Source organism: Muscardinus avellanarius, assembly GCF_963383645.1.
Source record: "Muscardinus avellanarius genome assembly, chromosome: 6".
NCBI lineage: Eukaryota > Metazoa > Chordata > Mammalia > Rodentia > Gliridae > Muscardinus > Muscardinus avellanarius.
This window is the reverse complement of record NC_137791.1, coordinates 72,167,652-72,188,410: the sequence shown is the minus strand read 5'-3', so window position 1 is coordinate 72,188,410 and position 20,759 is coordinate 72,167,652. Positions and strand designations below refer to the sequence as shown.

The window sequence follows — 20,759 nt, the reverse complement described above, 5'->3', positions numbered from 1 at the left end:
AATGTTCAACCAAATAAACAACACACACACACACACACACACACACACACACACACACACACAAAAGAAAACTCCGTCCAGGTGCAGAGCTGTGATTCACATGGAAATTCCAGGAGATGAATCATGTGCAGAGCTGGGATCTTTAAGAGAATTCTTTCTCAAATGTCTTCAGTGAACATTTCAGTCTCACAAAATCTGAGTCAATCTGTCAGCTGTGGGAAATGAGTTTCCCATCTGCTCTGGAGTGAGTCTGCTTGCTTTGCTGACCAAATGCACTCTGAGGGCTGTGGGTCTTCATGCTTTTTGGAAGTATGAGATGCCAGAAAACAAAGGCCAGCCCCTCTGTTATCTGTGTGATGCGGCGGCGGCGGCGGCAGCAGCAACAAGCAGCTCCTATGTGTTAAACTCTGCCTAAGAGGCTCGACCTGTGTAATAAAGAAAATCCCATGAGACAAAATGCAGGAGACTTATTTGCATTAGAAATTAAATACCTTGCTTAACAACAATTTTGTCCTTCCTAGAAAGTTTCCCATTTAATTTTACACAGTAAAAAACTGGAGGAGGGGGTGTCAAGCTTTGGAGTCTTATTTGTCCTTCAGGAAAATTGCTAGTCACTTAAATTGTTATTAATGGAGACAAAAAAGACTTTTTATACATAAATCTACATCGTGAGTTGTTTTACATTAAGACAAAAAAGGAAAATTTCATTAGTGATAAGAAGCTTTTAGATATGTGACAGTCCTATAGAAAGGTTTACTTAGTAGATAAAAAGATCTACAAATTATTCCGTGACCACTGGGAGCATTTAAGAGTAGGAGACATGAGAAGCATTTGCCCTCATGGCTGGATGTGCCATTGCCACTGGTGAATGTTTCTGCCAGGATGGCTCTAGTGAAAGCAAGACAAGTGTCTCTGTACAAATATCACGGTGCTTTCAAAGTTAACGTATAGACAAGCTTTCAGATAGGTGCTACTGTTTGAGAATATGAACGCGTGTGGTTTTGCAAATTGTATAGCTGAGTTTCTTTATCCTCTGTGCAGCTGCAGTAACCAATGGCTTCCACCACACTGCAGGAGCAGAGGCTGAAGAGCGCCGGGGCCCAGACAGTGTGTCCAGGGTGGGGCAGACATGGGGTGACCCGGTGTTTGACTTCCAAGCGCCCTCACAGTGGCAGGGAAACGAGCCACAGGCAGCTAGTGGCAATATGGGAAGCTCGCCTTTGCAGTGTGAGTTCAGGAGGACTCTTCCAAGGCAGAGGTGGAGAGGAGCTGGGCCCTGAGAACAGCCAGGAAGTGGGCAAAGGCAGAGAGTGTGGCTTACACAGACCCGAGGGGAGCCTGTTCTTCAGGCTTCCTTAGGAAACAATGTTATCATGGAAGCTAGTCTATTAAGCCAAAGAGTGTACGCACAGTGTTTATATACACATTTCCTTACATGCCATTCATTTTATTTGGGCCACTGCTCGTCCCCCCACCAATTCTTACCAGAAGCATTAATTCTGATGACTCCTGAGCTGAATAAAGCTGCAAATAGATTATGCTAGACTCCAAGCTGAATATATGCCAGTGACATTTCCCCCTCACATTTCTCAGTTCTCCACTAAATTCCTTGGTCACATTTCAACCAATCAAATGTTCAAGGTTATTGTGTACCGTGTATACAGTGCACAGAGATATGGGAAGAGATTATGCAATTCAATCCTCAGCTTTTACTACCAAACCTTGGACTTATGAACCTTTTCAATCTAACCACTAATCGGTAGGAATGTGTAGTGAAAGAATAATTGCTCAAAAAGAACAGTAGGTGGGTCTGGATGACTTTACGATGTCTGGATGCCATAGGTAATGCAGACACCAACTACCACTTATGCATAGCAAATTTTTCTACTTAGCAATTTATTTTTGATCTATAAGAAACGTAATAGTAGCTAAGCTATAACTCAGGAGTCTCACCAAACTTAATGATTTTAAAAGAAAAAAGGGAACTAAGAAAGAAAAATATGGAAGGCAAAATTCACCTAACATAGGTTAATTTAAAGGTGTTATTCCTGAATTTTTATCTAGATTTATTTATACTCTGAATGAAGCTCATGTTTTGTATATGAAAAAACTAAAGAGTATCATACACCTATTTTAATTCAAATACCAAAGAATACAAAATTTCCAATGAAATGTGCCACTGGCAGGCAGGCACAAAACTTAAAAAAAATAAGAGATTTGGGTATCAGCCTAGCAGGACTGTGGTATTCTAATATTCTATGCATTAACCATGTCTTCTTTATGTCTGGATACAAGCAACATCCCCAGTTCTTTACCTATCACATGCTTTGTTCTAAAGATAATGATTACAATCCCTCTGTGCCTCATCCTTCCTCACTGATAGTATAAAAAAGGTGCTCCAAATTTTCCTTTTGAAAATATTACACATTACCTAATCTAGCCTAATATCAAGTCTAATGCAGGCTCCAAAATGACCCTGGGACCATAGAAAGAAGAAGAAAATATGTGCATGTCAACCCTTGTATAAAACAGTATGTGTTTCCATAGTTTCTCAGTAGAAATGACAGCAACTTCAAATATACTATATTATACTCTGATCTGGGCTGTGTTTACTTATTAAAGTATCCCAAATGCTTAAACTAAAAATCCTTACACTTTTTAAATATTAATAGAATAACAAAATTTTTAAATTTGAAAGAACTCCTGATTATATTTAAAGGCCAAATTTTGTCTCTCAAACCAAAGACGGGACTGATACCCGGTTAGTAAATAACAGGCTCAATTTTATCATTTTTAACGGGTCCCAACTTTAACCAGTATTTAGTTCTTTTTTTATTATCTCAGGCCAAATAAAATTTTAGGGCTAATAAACTATTCAGAAATAAGATCTGAACTTCTGATCTTTTAGACAAAGACAAATAGCTGGTGCTTTTTCGGTACCATGCCCTGGGGTAATTTCAGTTCCTCATTCTACTATACAATGGGAGAAAGCAGAACTGAGTCACTGTATACCTGCCAGTATAAAAATTAAAAGGCAATAAAATTGAATGGTGGCAATGAGAATTCTAAGCCACAAAGATTCAGTGTAAGGAGATAAGGCACAGAAGGCATGGGACAGGTAAGCAGGACTTTCCACAGAACAAAAATGGCTTCCTTCAAGTAAAACCAATACTTCTTAATAGATTTGCACAGTAATGGGAAGCAAAGAGACCCACCTTAAAGATTTCCATCTGTCTTTCTCTATATGATTTTCAGGTCCTTCACTCTCATAAGAAGCCAAGTAGAGAGCTGTAATTGACCAAAAGAAAGAAGACATTAACACTGAAGCCTTCTTGACACATGATCCACCACCCTCTCTCCTGTGCAACTTGAGCACAACACTCGACAAGCACCCTCCACGGTATCAGAGTGTGACTGCAAAGCTTCACTATTTCATGACAACACAGAACAGCACTGTGTCTCTGACTGGCCACCCCAACAAAGACCCAAGGGCCTCTATACAGATATACATATATAAATACAATTAATTAACTGAATTCATGAGGTTAAAGGTGTACAGAATGCAAACCATGCTAACCTGTCATACACTCAGATTTATGCTCTTTACCAAGAAAGTAGTGGCAATCCATCTGTGGTACCCTCTGTTTTTAAATAACTCTTTATAGGTTTTCTAGGTCAATTTTCCAACCTATTTTTTTTTTAATTTTTTTGGTGGTATTGGGGGTGGAACCCTTCTACCTCCAGGCTACACTCCCAGACCTATTTTATATTTTATTTGGAAACAGGGTCTCTTAAGCCATCGAGGCTGGCTTCAAACCTGCACGATCCTCTGTCTCCACCTCCCAAGCGCGGGGATTACAAGCGTGTGCCACCCCCACCCCCCACACCCCCGCTTTCTTTCTTTTTAAAACAGAAAAAGTCACATTTAAAAATTTAAAACATTATTATTCTATTTATAAAGATTAAAAGTGATCAAGTCCCTTCTGAAACAGGCAATATTAATTCAAAATGGCCTTTCATCATTAATGCAAGTGCTATTAATCTACTATGAGAAATTGTTAGTCAACAGATGATACTGATACCTACACCACTATGATACAATAAATCAATAGGATAAATAAACATCTAATAAAAACTCTCACTCTTCACTAGTGACTTCTTCTATACATATTCAATTGCTTTTTCTCCCTCTACTTCCCTATGTTTTAACAAGTTAAGATCTTCTACTACTTTTTGAAGTAGCAGAAGGTAGCAATTTGCAGTTCTTGTTTTTCCCTCCCAAATTATCTTAACTATTAAATCACAAAACACCTTTATTCCTTGAAGTCAATCCAAATAAAGAAAAAAATTTCCTTTAATACCTTCAAATTTGTGTTTTGCTAATCAGGCATTACAAAGGACATTTAACTACGGAAACAGTATACTGTTTACGGATGAATAGTAAGTGAAATTATGTTAAGGATAAATCTGTGTAGGAAGGTTGTCTGTGCAGCAGAAAACACTTAAGATTAAGGAACAGATCAGGACTGGCCTCCTGCTTCACCGGGAATCAAGCATGGAGCATTTATGTACATGTTCCCTCAGTACAGAGTGTGGGGGTGCTCGGGGCAGCTCCAACTGCAGGGCCTCACCGTCTTCACTGAAGACTGGCACAGTGAGCAGATACTGCAAGACCTTCCGGTCCCTCTCAAAGGGACACTCCACTTGTTTCCACGTCATGAATTCACTCACTTGTTTGGCCAGTTCCCAAAATTTCTGCAAGAGAACAAAAGAAAAGGATTTTAAAGGTAATCACAAAAAGTAAGAGCTTGAAAGAGACAATTCTACTTAAGGTGTGTCTTTCTAGTTTTTAAACTTCTGAATTATAGTCTTTACTTAATTTGATACAAACCGTATTTTCTAGCTAGAAACAGGTATACATTTACTCATGGCCCCTCACATAATGAGAATAAAAATGGTGGAGCTACTTTATTCTACCCGGCATTGTTAATTTCTTGCAAAACAAGAGAGAAAGCAAAGTTTATCCTAGATCTGCGGAATCAGCTTTGGCTGAGGGGGCTGGGGATGAAAAATTGGAGGGGCTACCCCTCTCTTTGAGCTCCGATTCTTACATTATCACACTCACCTCAAAATTGACATGGCCATTTGGGAGGCGGTTGGCACAGCCCTCGTTGAGGAAATAAATATCTTTGATTAAGAGACTGAAGAATGGTATCACAATCTAGAGAAAACAAAAGATTCTGGTTTGTCTAAGCAAATAAACATTTAGTGTCTCATCAAATAGCACAAGGAATTAATGAACATCATTTACTTTGAATTGCATGAAAGGCCACAGTGAATAAAGGCACAGTGTTTGGTACACCTTACACGATAGCAGCTTCCTCCCTTACATAATGTAAGATCAGTAACAAAACAGAGCAAGGACAAATGGTGTTGGGAAATGGACCAGTAAATGCTTTTCCTACAGTTTTCCTCATTTTTCAAAATAGCATATGATAAATGGTGAAAATTCTTGCTATAATGAAAGAAAAAAATCCCTAAATGAACTCTTCTTTTCATTGAGCAACCCTCAGTTATAGTAAAATCTTAATAGAATACTTATTACTGCAGGTTCTGAGACTCTAAGATGCACAATCCATTTCTTGCTGTATTACTCCATACCGCTACATCATATAGGTGACTACATTTTAGATGAACCTCTTTTCTTCCCTAAGTGATTTTATTTTACCCATAAAGGTATTGCTCAAGATAATAGGAGAGGTTAGCATTTGGGAAAATTGTTGCTACCAACTTCCTATTGAGTAAAGCTGGCCTGTATTTGAGAAAACAAGTTAGCACCGTCTGTCATGGAAAATCCCCTAAGAAGTACCTTCCACAATATGTTATGAGATAGATGTGCCACAAGCAAGAAAGAAACACACACACACACACACACACACACACACACACACACACTCATGTAAGTTAATGATTGTCTTTTTTTTAGTACTGGAGGTTGAACACAAGAAGCATTGTACTTCCAAGCTATTCACTCATCCCCACTTTATTTTATTTTATTTTTTTGAACCAGGTCCTCACTAAGTTACTGAGGGACCTCCCTCATTTGCTGAGGCTAACCTCAAACCTGCAATTCTTATGTCCCAGCCTCCCAACTACTAGGATTATAGGCATGTACCACCAGGCTCAGCTGAATTTTCTTTAATAATACTTTACTGCCTCAATTCTTTGGTTTGATGAGGTAGTATTTAATTAACCTAAAATAATCTCTTAAGAAAGTACCCTAAATCCTACTAACCCCATAATGAACAGGGAAAAAAAGGCTAGGATACAGTAACTTCCAACTTTTTCTCAAATACCATTTTTTTTTTTTTTTTTTTTTTTGGTGGTACTAGGGGTGGAACCCAGAGGCTTTCTATCTCCGGGCTATACTCCCAGACTAATTTTATATTTTATTTGGAAACAGGGTCTCACTAAGTAGCCGAGGCTGGCTTCGAACCTGTGCGATCTTCCTGTCTCAGCCTCCCAAGCGCAGGGATTACAAGCATGCGCCCGGCTCAAATACCAATATATTTTAAAGATTCTAAATTTTCTACAATGTACATAAATGCACTAAACACCAACTTATTTCCCCAACATCAGGGTTTTAAAGGTTCCTAAGCTCATCAAATGCATGGTAAAGCACACTTTTGGCACACACACAAAAATATTAAACATCAGTTCCCTTCTAGAGAGAAGTTTAGATTTTCCCTGAAAGTCATTTTTCAAAAAAAAAAGCTTTAGTTTCTTTTTGTTTCATTGATCTCTGAAGATCACCAAAGTGAATCTTCAGTTTTGACAGCCCTTTTGAATATATTCTGAATAATTTTCTCTCATCTGTGAAGTCTCTGAAGATTAATTAGTGAAGGTCTCATTACCTTCTCCTTCAATGTTACTGGCTATTTCTATACAGTGTTGGAACTAAAAAGCCAATAGTAACAGTTATACAAGTACACTCAAACCTTGCCTCTCTCAAAGCTACTTATTTGTAAGAGAGGAGGTGCTGGACTTGGACTCTGTCAGACTTCAGTTCAAAATCTGGCTTGAAAACAGACTGGTGGTAAAAGCTGTAACTGTCTCATGGACATTTTTTTGTATGGCCTAGAAGCCACACACAGCTTATATATTTAGTGGCTAGAAAAAAATTAAAATAATAATATTATGTGATACATGACAACTGTACGCAACTCAGTGGGGAGCTTTGCTGGAACACAGCCAGGCTCATGCATCTGTACGGGGCCCATGTCTGCTCTCACACTGCTCCCCAAGTTGAGGGTGTACTTAGAAGATAATAAAGACGCATCATCATAGGACAGCTCCAGGGAAATGACAACAGAATTTCATCAGGATGACACTGTTATAGCTTTTAAGCAAAAACTTTATTTCTGTGCTGTATTCTGTGGTACTAGACTATGAAATTCACAGAGGTATTGATCATTTACTGTTTCATATTGATATTTAACCACTTTCTAAATTCATGCTATGTGTCTCTGTGACTTCTGTATGCATGGGTGCCTGCAAGATGCTCTATTATACTGAATGAGTTACTCTTCTAAGAAAATGAAAAGACAAATTCACTTAGGATACTTCACTGTTCTGTTCCCTATGCCCAGAGGACAGAAGTCATCCAGGCTTTGATACTGTATTTACTCATGGAAGGTTCTCATTAGATCTGTGGCTCATAAGATATATCTAACCTAGTAAAAATCAGAAGACTATAAGAGCTCTGGATGGGCTACGTGAATGTACAGGTTACCAGTAGGAAAGAATAAAAGTTTGGTTTCTAGAAAGTCTTGCCAGTGATATCTTTAGTGAAAAAACTTTTCAACTAATAATGTTTTCCAATTCCCTCATAAATATTCTTAATTCAGAGTAAGAAAAGGTATTATCAGCTCCACACCTGGAAATCAATGCTGATGAGCTGGAACAAGTTCACAGAAATATAAACAGAATAGCAAAAGGATTAAAAACCATGTAATCATATGAAGAATGGCTGCAAACCTGAAGACAGAAGTACCCAAAGGGGGTAAGAACAAAAAGCTATATAGAGAACACTTAAGGGCTCCTGTATGGAAGAAGAATTGACTTGCTCTATAATAGACACCTGGAAATGTGCCATTTTGACCATATAAGCGAGATTTGAAAGAAGATCAAAGATTCTATTATTCTGGGTATGCCGCCAGGAAGACTAAAATTGAAAATAACTTTGGAATAAAGAAACCCCCCCCCCCCTCACCTCAACAAAGGAAAAAAAGAAATGAATTTTCTTAAATAAAAGATGTGTTTTACCAGGAATTTTTTTTCTTTCTTATCCTTTGAGACTGATTATGAAAAAGAAATAGTGTATTTCTTTAAGTGATTGTGATTTCATTTGTTTTATGAATTTAAAGTATAGATCATCTGCTCATATAGAGCTTCTATTAAAAACTAAAGCAGACAGAATTTATTAAACAATTTAAAGGATATATATTTGGGACTTTTTCTGTAAAAGCTGCTGGAGTTCCACAAATGAGATCGAGTGGGGAGGCTGGACTTCAGAATTCCTTTGACCAATGCTTTGACCTAGCAAACAGGCCTCTAGGGCCTCTTGGCTGACACAGAGTCATCAGACTCTTACTGGGGCCATGCAGAGAGACCGTGCACATAACATGCAGAGAGCAAAGCCAGTCATTTGTGGACTCCAGTGGACCCCTTCAGTTTAGGGTCCCAGGATCTTCTCGTGTTTGTGCTGATTTTCTTAACTGAAAAATAACTTCAATTAGATCTGTTCTTAATCTAGTCATAGGAATACTAGGATTTGGGAAAGTAAAATTTAAGCCTTGAGAAACTGTAAGCCTTCAGCTTTTTATTTTTTAAAAACTTTAATGTACTGATAATAGCTTTTGAACATTACCAGAACTGATACTTCAGATCTGGTCGAGAACCAATTCAGGGTGGGATGTTGTGTTTGTTTTTATTATAAATAATTAAGACTGAGCTTTTGGGGGAAGTGACTGACATACTGTAAAATATTTTCTACCTTCCTTTTTTTTTTTATTTGTTGAAGATACAGTTTTAAGTTAAAAGACAGAATCTAACCATAGAAATCACCTCTATCAAGCAGCCTTCACTAGCCATTTATCAAAACTGGGTATGTACTTCTCAAATAATATGATAGCTAAATGCTAAGACAATGCTCAATTTCCTCTGTAAGGAAGTATCACACAGACATGTGCCAATAAAGGACACTTAGAGTCAAGAGTGTGGTCAGTCCAGGATAGCATTAATTTGTTATTTTTACAAAGGTAGGGTAGAGAAGAAGAGGGCCATTAATTTCTCAGCCATCACCCCTGTACTTTTTTCTGTACCCACATATCCAATTAGTAACATCAAGCCTAATGCTATAGTAACTAACCTACTTTCTGAAAATAAATGACCTAACCATAAGAGGTAAGCTAATTCTTTGAAGAGAAAAGGTTACATTAAGTCAGCCACCTTGCACAGAGCTTAAATGTCTATTTTCTATTAAACCAAATTACTCTGTAATGCCATTAGTCACCTTAACATATGACTTAATTCTTAAACACAGCTACGATGCACTACAGGATAAGCATTTCAGTAATGTAACAGTCACACAGCAATATGTGTTTGCAGAGCTCTATACCAAGTCGCTTTTCACTTTCCACATTCAACTTTCCTTTAGCACTCCTCTTCCCTAAGTGGTAAGTGATAAGATTTCTATGGTATGCATCTCTCTTAGATTTGAACAGGCAAAAGCAGCTCAGTATGGAAGTACATACTGCATTTCACTGTAAAATATGTCAAGTCCATCATGAGTAACACACTACTTTAAATGCATACCTTTTCTCTGCTACTATGAGCAGTTAAAGACCTCTGGGCCGCCCCACGAAGAGCTGTTCGATAATTGTAGAAATTGCTTGAAGGGTCCATCTGATGCTATAGATAAAAATGAGAAGACTATTAACCATTTACTTCTCACCTGTAGAAGTTTACACTATCACTCATTAAACTGTACATAAGAAATTCAAAATAAATTAGGAAACTAATTAGGAATATGATTTATCCCTCTCATGAGCACACATAGGCATGCAACACATTAGAATATGAATATTTTCTTTCATGAGGTTTAATTTTTACAAGCTGGTGTCAGCTTTGATAATATTAAACCTTAGTCAAATCTGTCAAAAACCCTTATATACTATGTTTAAGAATAATTTCCAATCATAGAAACCTGGGAAAGTATGCTTATTATTTCCAAAAACAGTAAATTGAAACCATCAAGACACCAAAGTAATATAGAAATGACTGTAATTCAAATACACATGTCCTGTGCACAATTCTCCCTACCATCAGAATTATATGGGAAGGGCTTTTCAGACATTTGTCAAAAGGATGGTGAATGAATATTCTGTGGAAATTGAGAAATTCATCCAGGAATACTATAGATAAATGAAGTTAGCTTAGGCAAGCTGGGAAGTAAAACTCTCAGCTGTTCAGGACCCAAGACTATTTTGGCATCCAATGTGATGTGACAGACACACCAGCCTTTCTCCAGGCAACCTCAAGATGAACGCCTCTATAAAAGGACTAGTCCAGAACTGGTTTACTTTTCTCTCCTCTTATTTGAACCCCTCTCCTTTTTCCCCTAAGTCTGGAAGGCTTTTTCTTCTGCAGTACTGTCCGATCAAGAGGCAAGATCACATAAAGAAATTCCACTTTTGAGCGCAAAATATTAATTAACAGTAGAATATTGTTTTCACATACCTCAAGGATGTCAAACTTAGCAGTCTTTACTTTGGCCCAAGTTTTTTTTAGTCGAGACACTGGACTCATATTCATTCCAGCTTCCAAGTGAAACACATAGAGGGAAGAGAAAATTGAAATCAAGATATAAGAAAAGCCATTTTAAAGTATACTCCTGAAAAGTATTCATCACTAGCTGTAATTGAGTTCTACAAATTACTAGAGGGTAATTACAACTTTTTATTGAAAATTCTCCCTCAGCTCAGAATTTGCCTGATACCATTTGCTTTGAGCAGGGGTGAATAGTCTTTTTTTTTTTTTAGAAGAAAATACAGTATTCATTTTAGGCTGCACAGGTCACATGGTCTGTGTCCTAACTACAAATTATTGTTGTGCTGTGGTGCATAACCAGCCATAGGTAATTCTAAGAAACAAGTGACTATGGCTGTGTTCCAGTAAAACTTTATGGATGCTGAAATTTGAATTTATATTATGTCTACTGTTAGAAATATTCTTCTGATTTTTTTAAAAAAATATTATTTAAAAGTATAAGAACTGCTCTCAGCTCAGTGACTATAAAGAAAATAAAAGTGGCCCAAACTGAACCATGGGTTGCATTTCCTGACCCTGAGCCTGGAACCCAGCATGTTGTCCATGTTTTGCATGTATCAGTCTATCATTCCACATATCCACTCAGTATTCCTACAAGAATAAGCTGAGTTCCAGGGGTAAGAAAGTTTCCAAAGGGCATCCAGTGAACTCCGTGGCCCACAGTCCTTCCTCCTCACATCCCCCTCTGCCGTTCCTGAATGATGCTTTACATACTACAGCTATCTGGGAAAGTACTAGAGAGAAAAGGAGTCCATACCTGCCTAAATAAGTAATTTGGTGCCCCTGACATTTGTATTTTAAGAACCAGAAGGATTTCTTTCTGAGGCAGAATTTATAGAAAAAACACAAAGATTTTAAATATATAATTAGGTGAATTTAACAAACATATTATTATCCATTGAAATATATCTTTTTAGGAAGATTTTTTCAATCTCCTCTTGGTCTATTCAAAACTCTTACTCCTTTTTTCACTGGGTTGTCTTCTTACTAATTTGTAGGGTTCTTTTTGGATTCTGGATACAAGTTCTTTGTTAGCTATTATGTATTACAAATATTTTCTCTCATGACTTGCCTTGACATTTTCTTAATGGTATAAGATGGAATTGAGTAATCTTCTATTAGATTGTGGATTGTTAGGATCCCTGCTAACCCCTGATGATCCCTCTGTTCACTATTTTCATGGAGTTAAATAACAACCGAAACCTGGTCTGTATTTTTATGGAGGAGACAAAAGATATATAAACAATATGGAAAAAGAAATTTAGGGGAATTTATCAGGATCAAGGTTACTGATTTAATTTGGTAGATTCTTTGGCTAGGTATAACTAAACCCCAACTCCTTTGTGTTTTATTCAAACATTTACTGAGCACTTACAATGTTAAGATGGCCATATAATTTGTCATTTATAAACATGTATATTTGTTTTTCTCTTTGTGGTACTTGGGATTAAGCACAGGGGCACTTTACCACTAAGCTACATCCATAGCCCTTTTTATTTATTTTTTATTTTGAGACAGGGTCTGTGCTAATTGTGAACCCTCCACAACTTAGTTAGACCCTGTTTCAAAAAATAAAGATTAAAACAATAAAGCTGGAGGTGTAGCTTGGAGGCAGAATGCCCCTGAGTCCAATACTCAGTACCTCAAAAAATTATATATATTCTGTTTTCATTAACAAAGCCATATAATTTTTTAGGATGCATTTCACAATTTTATACATTTCATTTGACAAAAAAATAAAGGACATCTATCTTCTAAAAATACTCACAGATTATTGCCATCAAGGAATTAAAGTTGCCAATGTTGAAACACTCTCGAGCCACATCAATAAAATATTCAATCATTCTCGCTCGGTGTTTCTTCTTTACGGGCTATAAAGAAAAAGACAACAGAAGGCAGTTAGCTATCTGACACGTAGGCCCAACACCTGTAAAGTAAGTATGAAAAATAACATCAAGAGCTAGAAGACAGAGAAAAATTCATTTTCTCACCATGCAGATTTCTGTAGCAACCAAGTAGCTTAAGCGATTAAACCATTCCACATAAGCTTCTAAGTTTCGTGTTTTCTTCCGTTCACTGTAGCAAGTCTATAAAGAAAGCAAAGTGAACAGGTAAGCCAGAGGAAGCAATGTATCAGGCTCTGATTTTGTTGGAGATGAGGTGTTTATTATGTTTATGAATTGGGAAGTATTTCTAGGATGAGAGAATAGACACACACACACACAAAGACAAAGAAAATGAACACAGACCACTAACATTCTTGATTCTCCTTTCAGAAATATCAAAATCTCTGAATGGTCCAATGATATACTTTGATGCATTCATGAAATTGCCCTACTCTACCTTATCAAGAAACTGAGTTACTCTGGATGGGATTTGTTCTCAGAAGCAAAATTCAAAGGAAGAATTTGGCTGCATTCTAAATCAATCTTGGACTGATTAATGGGATACAAATACCAACTGCTATCAATGTAGGAAGGAGAGGACAAGAGTGTAGGGGACTCAGAAACCTCCTAAAATTAAGTTATATACGGTAAAATTTTGGATCATCGTATACCAAGAAATTGAGTGTGTTCCAAAGGAGATCAATGGAAGTCTATGCCATCACAGTCTTTAGTAGGGTGAGTGACGCATGGCTCAAAAGCAAAGGAAGTTAATTTCATCTTGGAATTCAAGGCCAAGCTTGAAGAGGTTCATTAACCCCTCTTTCCTTCCTTCCAAAAGTAACAAACAAAAAATTCCTTTAGCCCCTGTTGCAAAACATGTTCTACACTTCCCATGCTGACAGCAACTATTCTAAGGCCGGAAAACAGCTGTTGCCCCTTCTCCCAGAGGGGGCTTGCATCAGTGGTTGATGCAGTCTCTGCTTAACAACTAAAAATGCTTCTAGAGGTCACTAGGGGAAAAAAACTTATATGTATACAATGATTTTATAGTCCACATCCAGAATTATTTTCTCAACCTGTGAATTCCACTATGAGGAGTCCTATCATGAGGGATTCAGCTTAAAAAGAGGCAAAGTCATCACGGTCCTTGCTCAGCAAGCTAGATGTGCATCCTGTCTTTCCTGCCCCTGCTATTGTTGAATCATGAGCAGAGCATTCTCTTGTATTTTCTTTCTGGCTTAATCTGCTAAAGTCATTATGCTTTTATCTTCTACCTTCATCTCCACAAATGCCTGCATCTACTTGTGGTAAAGGGCTTATTAAATTTCCCAATAAGGATGACAGACAGGCTCAAAGTTAGTGATGGGGTAAGAATATTGTAAAGACACTTAAGAGACTTAGCTTAAGAAGAACTGTAGTGAATCACACGTAACTAGTGGGGGGAAAAACACCTAACTTTTTGACTTTAGAACCTACCTACAACAGAATAGTTTCAACCTCATAAATCCATTAGCACAGATAAAGGAATTCCATTTTTAGTTTCATGGCTGAGCTCTAGAGAAACTAATTACCTTGTCATTGTCCAAAGGGTCTTTTTGCACAAATGCCTGAACAAACTCTTCTGGTCCAATATAATTGAGCCTCTCCTGAAATCAAACCCAGCATATCAACAATAATAAAAAAATGAAAAGAAATGGTCAATTCCCTCAATTGATGACATTATCCCCCATTTATTTTATTTTATTTTATTTTATTTTATTTTATTTGCAGAGTTGGGGATTGAACCCAGGGACATTCTACCTCTGAGCTACACCCCCAGTCCTATATTTTATTCTTTATCTTGAAACAGGGTCTCACTAAGTTGTAGAGAGCCTCACTAAGTAGATGAGGTTAGCTGCAAACCTGTGATCCTCCTGCCTCAGCTTCCCCCAAGTACTGGGACTACGAGCGTGCGCCACCCAACCTGGCTATCCCCATTCCTTAATGCAGATAATAAAACAAGCTTTTAATCCTCAACACTTTAAAATCTCCAAGATACAGAGACAATTTTCTGTTAGGCCAATGTTTCACAAGATAAATAGAGACCCAGTAAGTTATGGGAAAATTAATTAGGGACAGAGAATGAGGAAGGTCAATAAACTCTGCTTTTCGGTCTTGTTTAACATTTATTTACAAGTAAATTCCCAGAATATCAGAAGCATTTAAATGCCTAAGCAAAACCTTTCAACTATTTCACAGATTGCTTCTCATTTGGATGACTCTGACCTCTCTGGTGACACTACTGCTGGTAAATACATTGGTTGCCAAAACAAACCAAAGTTGAAGCTGCCAAGGGCAAGGATGATAACGGACTTACCAGCTCTATGTGAGTCAGCTGCTGGGCCAACGTGTAAGGGTCACTGCAGACAGTGATGATATCCCTCTGTATGGACTGTGGCTTGGTCTTGAGAACTGTGAGCCGATCCGTGGATGAGGAGCTGATTTTTGCCAGCACCTCCTCATACTGGCTGAGCGCAGCAAGTTTGCGGATCAGACACTGCATCATCTGCTGGACATTCTTCCGGTATGTCTGCTAGGGAAAAAGCAAAGTGTTACGCTGTCTCTCTGCGTGACCTTTTTCAGCACTATGCAGCCTCAGTGACTGTGTCTTTAAATGATTTTTATCTTGATGTTGGACAATCACCTTGGTTCAGGAAACTTACCAGAGGATTCAAATAGCTCTGACAGCTTAAAAGACACATATTCACATCAAGTGTCTTTTTCAAACCTGTAAAGTTTAGTTCTTTTGTCAGGTTGCTATTGAGAGGACAATTCAGGTGGGGCCTTGAGAACACTACAGACATTTCAGATTAGCTTTGAGGAGGTACAGTGTAAAGAGTGCTACATACCACTAAATATTCTCTGTTAGAAACGCATCTATTCAGTTTTGGTGGATTAAATGCATTGATCTCAAGGCAGCATTCTTTCCCTACTTTTTTTTCTTTAGGACCACCTTCTTGGTTTCTTGTTTCTATCATCCCAATCTCATTATCATTAGTCTAAGGACACAGGAGCTCCTGGACAGAAGCGCATGGTTACTTCCACTGCCCTGCCCACACACCTTCCTGACTTTCACATCCAATGTAGAAGAGGAGGTTCATTTTGGTCTCTGACCTCCACCTGGCTCATGTCCATTTCTTTTGCACTCAAGAGCCAGCACTAATGTTTGCAGCCACACTCTGGCACATGGCAGTTCCTCCAGAATGCTGCTACCTGACTCCACTCTGCCTGCTACTTCACCATACTCTAGCCACAACACTTAAAGAAACTGGTTTAAAAAGCACTGCTCGTGTTATAGATAAGTGTCAACCTCTTGACTTTTAAAACACTTGTTAAGTCAAAGAAATGACTTCCCAATCAATCAATCCTTCCAGTACACTTATAAGTTACGGAGTTCTTTTGGAAATCATTTTCTGGACCCAAATTGCAACAATTATCCTTCTAGGTGAATTATGATGCCATGTCAGCAGAAGAACACAGGGTGACTCACTGCTAACTGGGTCCATGGGTTAATAACACCAGAGGAGGACAGTCTAGTGAGTCTACAGATGTAGAAAGGCTGATGTTGATGCTCCATCACCTTTTTAAAAGGCACCGCAATATCATTTGCTGAGATTAGCTATCTGGAAATTAAGTGGCATTTACCTACAAGAATAAAAGCCATGTTTTTTTGTTTGTTTTTTTTTTTCCACAGAAACAATTTGCTTTAACAGAGCACATAAAAAACCTGCAGACATTTGCATATTAAGATTACGACGCATCTGGAAATGGTGACTTCTCACAGAGTTGAGGATTAAAAGTATGCACAGCTTTCTTTTCCTTTTCTTCCTTTTTACTTGTCAGTGTTCTTTAATCAGTGAGTTCTTGAATGTGACACATTAGATGGCCTTTTTTTTTTCTCTACATTCACAGACCACCCCCAAATGATGAAATACCTACATGTGTAAAATAATTAACCTTCAAAGAACCTATCTTCTACTTTAGAAGATGTCATTTATTTGGTAATATACTTGCCACTCAAAGAAGCAGACTATTTCTCTGGCATTCCAAGCCATTGGAGGCTGAGTTATGGGCTATTTTAAGTCTCTCATCCCTCTTTGCCCATCTCTTCTACTTTCATAACATGAAGCTACATTAAAACTCTACAAACTTAAGATGTTTTCTTCAGTCCTGTCTTCAATGTCACAATAAACGCCTACAGGAGTTACTTGTTAAAATTATGCAAATATCTCCCAGTGTATTACAATAGATCATAAACAACTTTTGGAGGTACTTTAGTTACAGCATGTGCCATCCAGAGTAGAAAACACATGTCATAAAGTTGCAGTTTCCTAGTCACTAAAGCTTGTTTACAAGAGCAACCCACAACTGTCATTATATTATTACTCTACTAAACATATTTTAGTGTGGGAAAGGGACTTGTATTCCTTGTTAAGTCTTTCTGAGAAAAATCCTGCATTTTCTACATTCCAAAAGTTACTTGTTTGTTTCCAACAAAATAGGTTGTTTTTTTTTTAAAAAAAAAAGGCCAGTTTTTCTTTAAGTAGTGTGCGACAGCAGGTAAAAGAGGACACAGCTCTCTGCAATACCTGGAAAGGTCCCCAAGACACATCACTGAGTGGAAAAAGCAGGGTAAAGAATACTAGGTACACACACACACACACACACACACACACACACACACACACACCACTACTTCTATGCATGTGTGCATCTGTGCATAAATACATACACATAAAGAATTCCTAAAAATATACATAAAACTAATAACAATTGTTACTTGGATAAGAGAAGTAGGACTGGTGAAACTTTTGAGTACTTCTGCTTTGTATAAATTAGATGTGTGTGTGTGTGTGTGTGTGTGTGTGTGTGTGTGTGGTATTGGGGATGTAACCCAGGGACATCCTACCTCTGAGCTACATTCTTAGCCTTACTTTTTATTCTTTATTTTGAACAGGATCTAAGTTGTAGAAGGCCTCACTAAGTAGCTGAAGCTGGCTGTGAACCTGTGATCTTCCTGGATCAGCCTCCTAAGTACCTGGATTACAAGCATGTGCCACCACACCCAGCTTGGATTTTTTTTTAATAATCAGAATGTATTCTTACACTTGGTATATTAAAATTTTTTTTAAATTAAACTTTCCCACACGAGGGGATTTCTTAGATAACATAGGTACAAGACTTGTGTAAGAAAGTTCTTTTCACTCTGAAAAGCCATGAACAACTCATTTTAAAATATCCATTATTATGCTGGGCGTGGTGGCACACACTTGTAATCCCCGCGCTTGGGAGGCGGAGACAGGAGGATCGCGCTGGTTCGGAGCCAGCATGGCTGGCTTAAGAGACCCTGTTTCCACATAAAAAAAAAAAAAAAAGTTAAAAAAAAATAGGTCTCTGAGTGTAGCCCATGGGAGTGTATCCCAGAGGTAGAAGGGCTTCCAGGAACCCCAGTACCACCAAAAAAAAAAAAAAAAATATATATATATATATATATATATATATATCCATTATTTTACATCTCAATAGCTGTGTCATTTCTCATTCCTAACATCACGCACCTCTCTCCTCCTTTCCCAGAATCCCCATGGAAAATACTTTGGTCAGAAATGGCCACCCTCTCTTTAGGTCACCACCTATGGGTACCAGCTGAGATGTGATGGCCACAAGGGGCAGCTGAACGCGCACGGCCTGCAGCATGGGGGCCACCTCCAGAGAGTCTGATGGAACTGGTCTAAAGTACCATCTGGGTGGCACGATGTAAATGCTACTTGGCTGAGTCTGATACACAGAGGCACATGAGAACCAATGCTCTACCAGCATATCAAGTACATGAGTTATAGTCTGTACTTTAAAATTACTTTTCTAAGGGAAAAGTTAGAGGAATTATACAATTATTACTCGTGAGCAACAAGCCACAGCAAACTATAAGGGCAAGATGTACAAATGCACACTGTAATATGCAATAGGGTATAAGGGAAAAACTAGTTGAATATCTGTGTGTGTGTGTGTGTGTGTGTGTGTGTGTGTGTGTGTGTACCTGAGAGAAAAAGAGGAAGAGCAAATATGTGTGTGACCCCTTTTAAGTTTCCTGCTTCCATTTGAGAGATCAAGCTTTATGTTATTAAGTATGCTTCCTCACTGAGTCATGAATTGCTAAATATGTACTTATTCTTTTTTATAACTTCAAATGCCAGCGATGGTAATTACCTGGCAAATAAAGATAGAAGTTCTTATTATAAAGACCAGCCCCTTAAGGAAGAGAAAATTGCATTCTAGCCACCATAGCTATTTGTCATGTACTTCAATCATTAGTTTCATTTCATGTTTCTTGCAGGCAAGTCCTAATAAACCACTTCATTTTGGGCAAATCCCCAGGGGAGAAGCATATTAAGCCAAATTATGCGGAACTGTCCTAGCAGATTCAGAAGTACCTGATGAAATTATATATAGGGCACACCTGGATTCAGTGACTGCCAAAAAAAAAAACAAAAAAACCCTGAAGTCAGAGGCAAGAAGCAACAAGCCACAAGTCAAGCCTGCACTCTTTCCAGTGGAGGGAAACAGTATTTTCCTACTATAGTGATTGATTTACCTGAAATACATTCATTCATTTATTCACATGGACAGTACTGAGAGCCTATTAATTAGGAGGCACAGGAGTCAAGGATGGCTTGATGAGCAGAGAGAGCACAGTATGGAAACTCAGCGGGAGAAATAAAACAGTAAGTCATTGGGAATCAGAGTGCTGTGAAGTTCAGCAGAGGAACAGCAGTGAAAGTCAAGAGTCAGGGTAGGGGTGACAGTAGCTGGGGTTACCAGGGAAGGTCTCTCTGAGTAGAGACACTTCAAGATATGACAGATTAAGAGCCTTCTAAGCAAAGAACTGGGGAAAGAGCATCCAGCACAGGATTTGAGAGCTGGAAGGGACATTAACACAGGGCAGTTGACTCTATGATATACAGAGAGGAGAAAGAAGCAAGGAATTCAGGGGACTTGCCAAAGCACCTCAGATCAACCAGCTGCCAAGTGTGAGGCGATACTCAGTAAAAGCAGCCAAAGAAAAAGCAACTTCCTGCGAAGCATCTCTCCACTCTCCCCACGTTTAGTGAACCTCTCAGGCTCAAAGCCAGCTGAACTTCCCAAAGCTTGTCACGACTGTGTTACTAGAGCGGGAGTTACTGATATGAAGTCAGGGTTGAAAGGCTGATTGGCCCTTTCTTCAATGTCATTAAGCATGTTCTATACATGTCTTAAATGACTTGATCTTATTTTAAAATAGAGGCCAGATCTCATCGGGTTCCAGATAGAAATCATCTCCCTCTTTGACTACCATGACAAGAAGAACCAAAAGCCATCCACTGAGTATTTTAAATCACTACCACTTTATCTTATAAAGAAAAAATAGTTTAAGGCATTTCTTTTGGGGAAAACTAAGTTATAATTTCTATGTTCTGAAAAGGCAACAGAGGGAAGAAAGATAAGCTGACTGACATATAAAGTGGCTACATATACTTAACTGAAATGAAGAAATGACTGACAATTCAGGACTCAGCCTTCATACAAGAACAAGCCCCATGATGCCACCAATCTTTTGAGCAGACTGTCATAAACCTAGGTCACTGAGCCTGCACTGACCCTGCTAAGCTACCCAGCAGCTAGCAGAAGATTTACTACAAAACTGCACCATGACACTTAACTTTTGCCTCTGTAAGTTAGTGAGGGACCTATCAATTTATACCTGGCAGGATCTGAAACAGACAAACTGGCCAAATGATTATAACAGACGTAACTTCCAAAGTGACTCAGGAAACAACCCTTTCAGCCCTGCAGGAGTAATGGCTGTCTTGGGCACAAGGGTCCCATATAATATCAGAAAGCAATAGTAAAAAGGGTTAATTCCTGTTTCCTGAGTAGAATGTAGGAAATCCAAGCACAACTTTCTCA

General features: G+C 38.3%; 1 protein-coding gene across 3 annotated transcripts in view; it reads right to left on the bottom strand.

The window, feature by feature from the left end:
* Nucleotides 1-400: 400 nt before the first annotated feature.
* The window catches only part of RASGEF1B (RasGEF domain family member 1B), a gene marked incomplete at both ends in the record, with an annotated part of 588,531 nt that continues 568,172 nt past the window's right edge, over nt 401-20,759 (bottom strand). For 2 of the 3 annotated variants that reach the window (XM_080697455.1, XM_080697456.1), the window contains 10 exons: nt 401-425; nt 3,216-3,288; nt 4,632-4,755; nt 5,126-5,221; nt 9,877-9,972; nt 10,801-10,880; nt 12,659-12,761; nt 12,882-12,977; nt 14,348-14,422; nt 15,133-15,345. In XM_080697455.1, the coding sequence (XP_080553581.1) occupies nt 401-425; nt 3,216-3,288; nt 4,632-4,755; nt 5,126-5,221; nt 9,877-9,972; nt 10,801-10,880; nt 12,659-12,761; nt 12,882-12,977; nt 14,348-14,422; nt 15,133-15,345 (981 nt within the window). Of the gene's footprint in view, nt 426-3,215; nt 3,289-4,631; nt 4,756-5,125; nt 5,222-9,876; nt 9,973-10,800; nt 10,881-12,658; nt 12,762-12,881; nt 12,978-14,347; nt 14,423-15,132; nt 15,349-20,759 lie in introns of all 3 variants that reach the window. The other variant, XM_080697454.1, reaches the window with a different exon arrangement.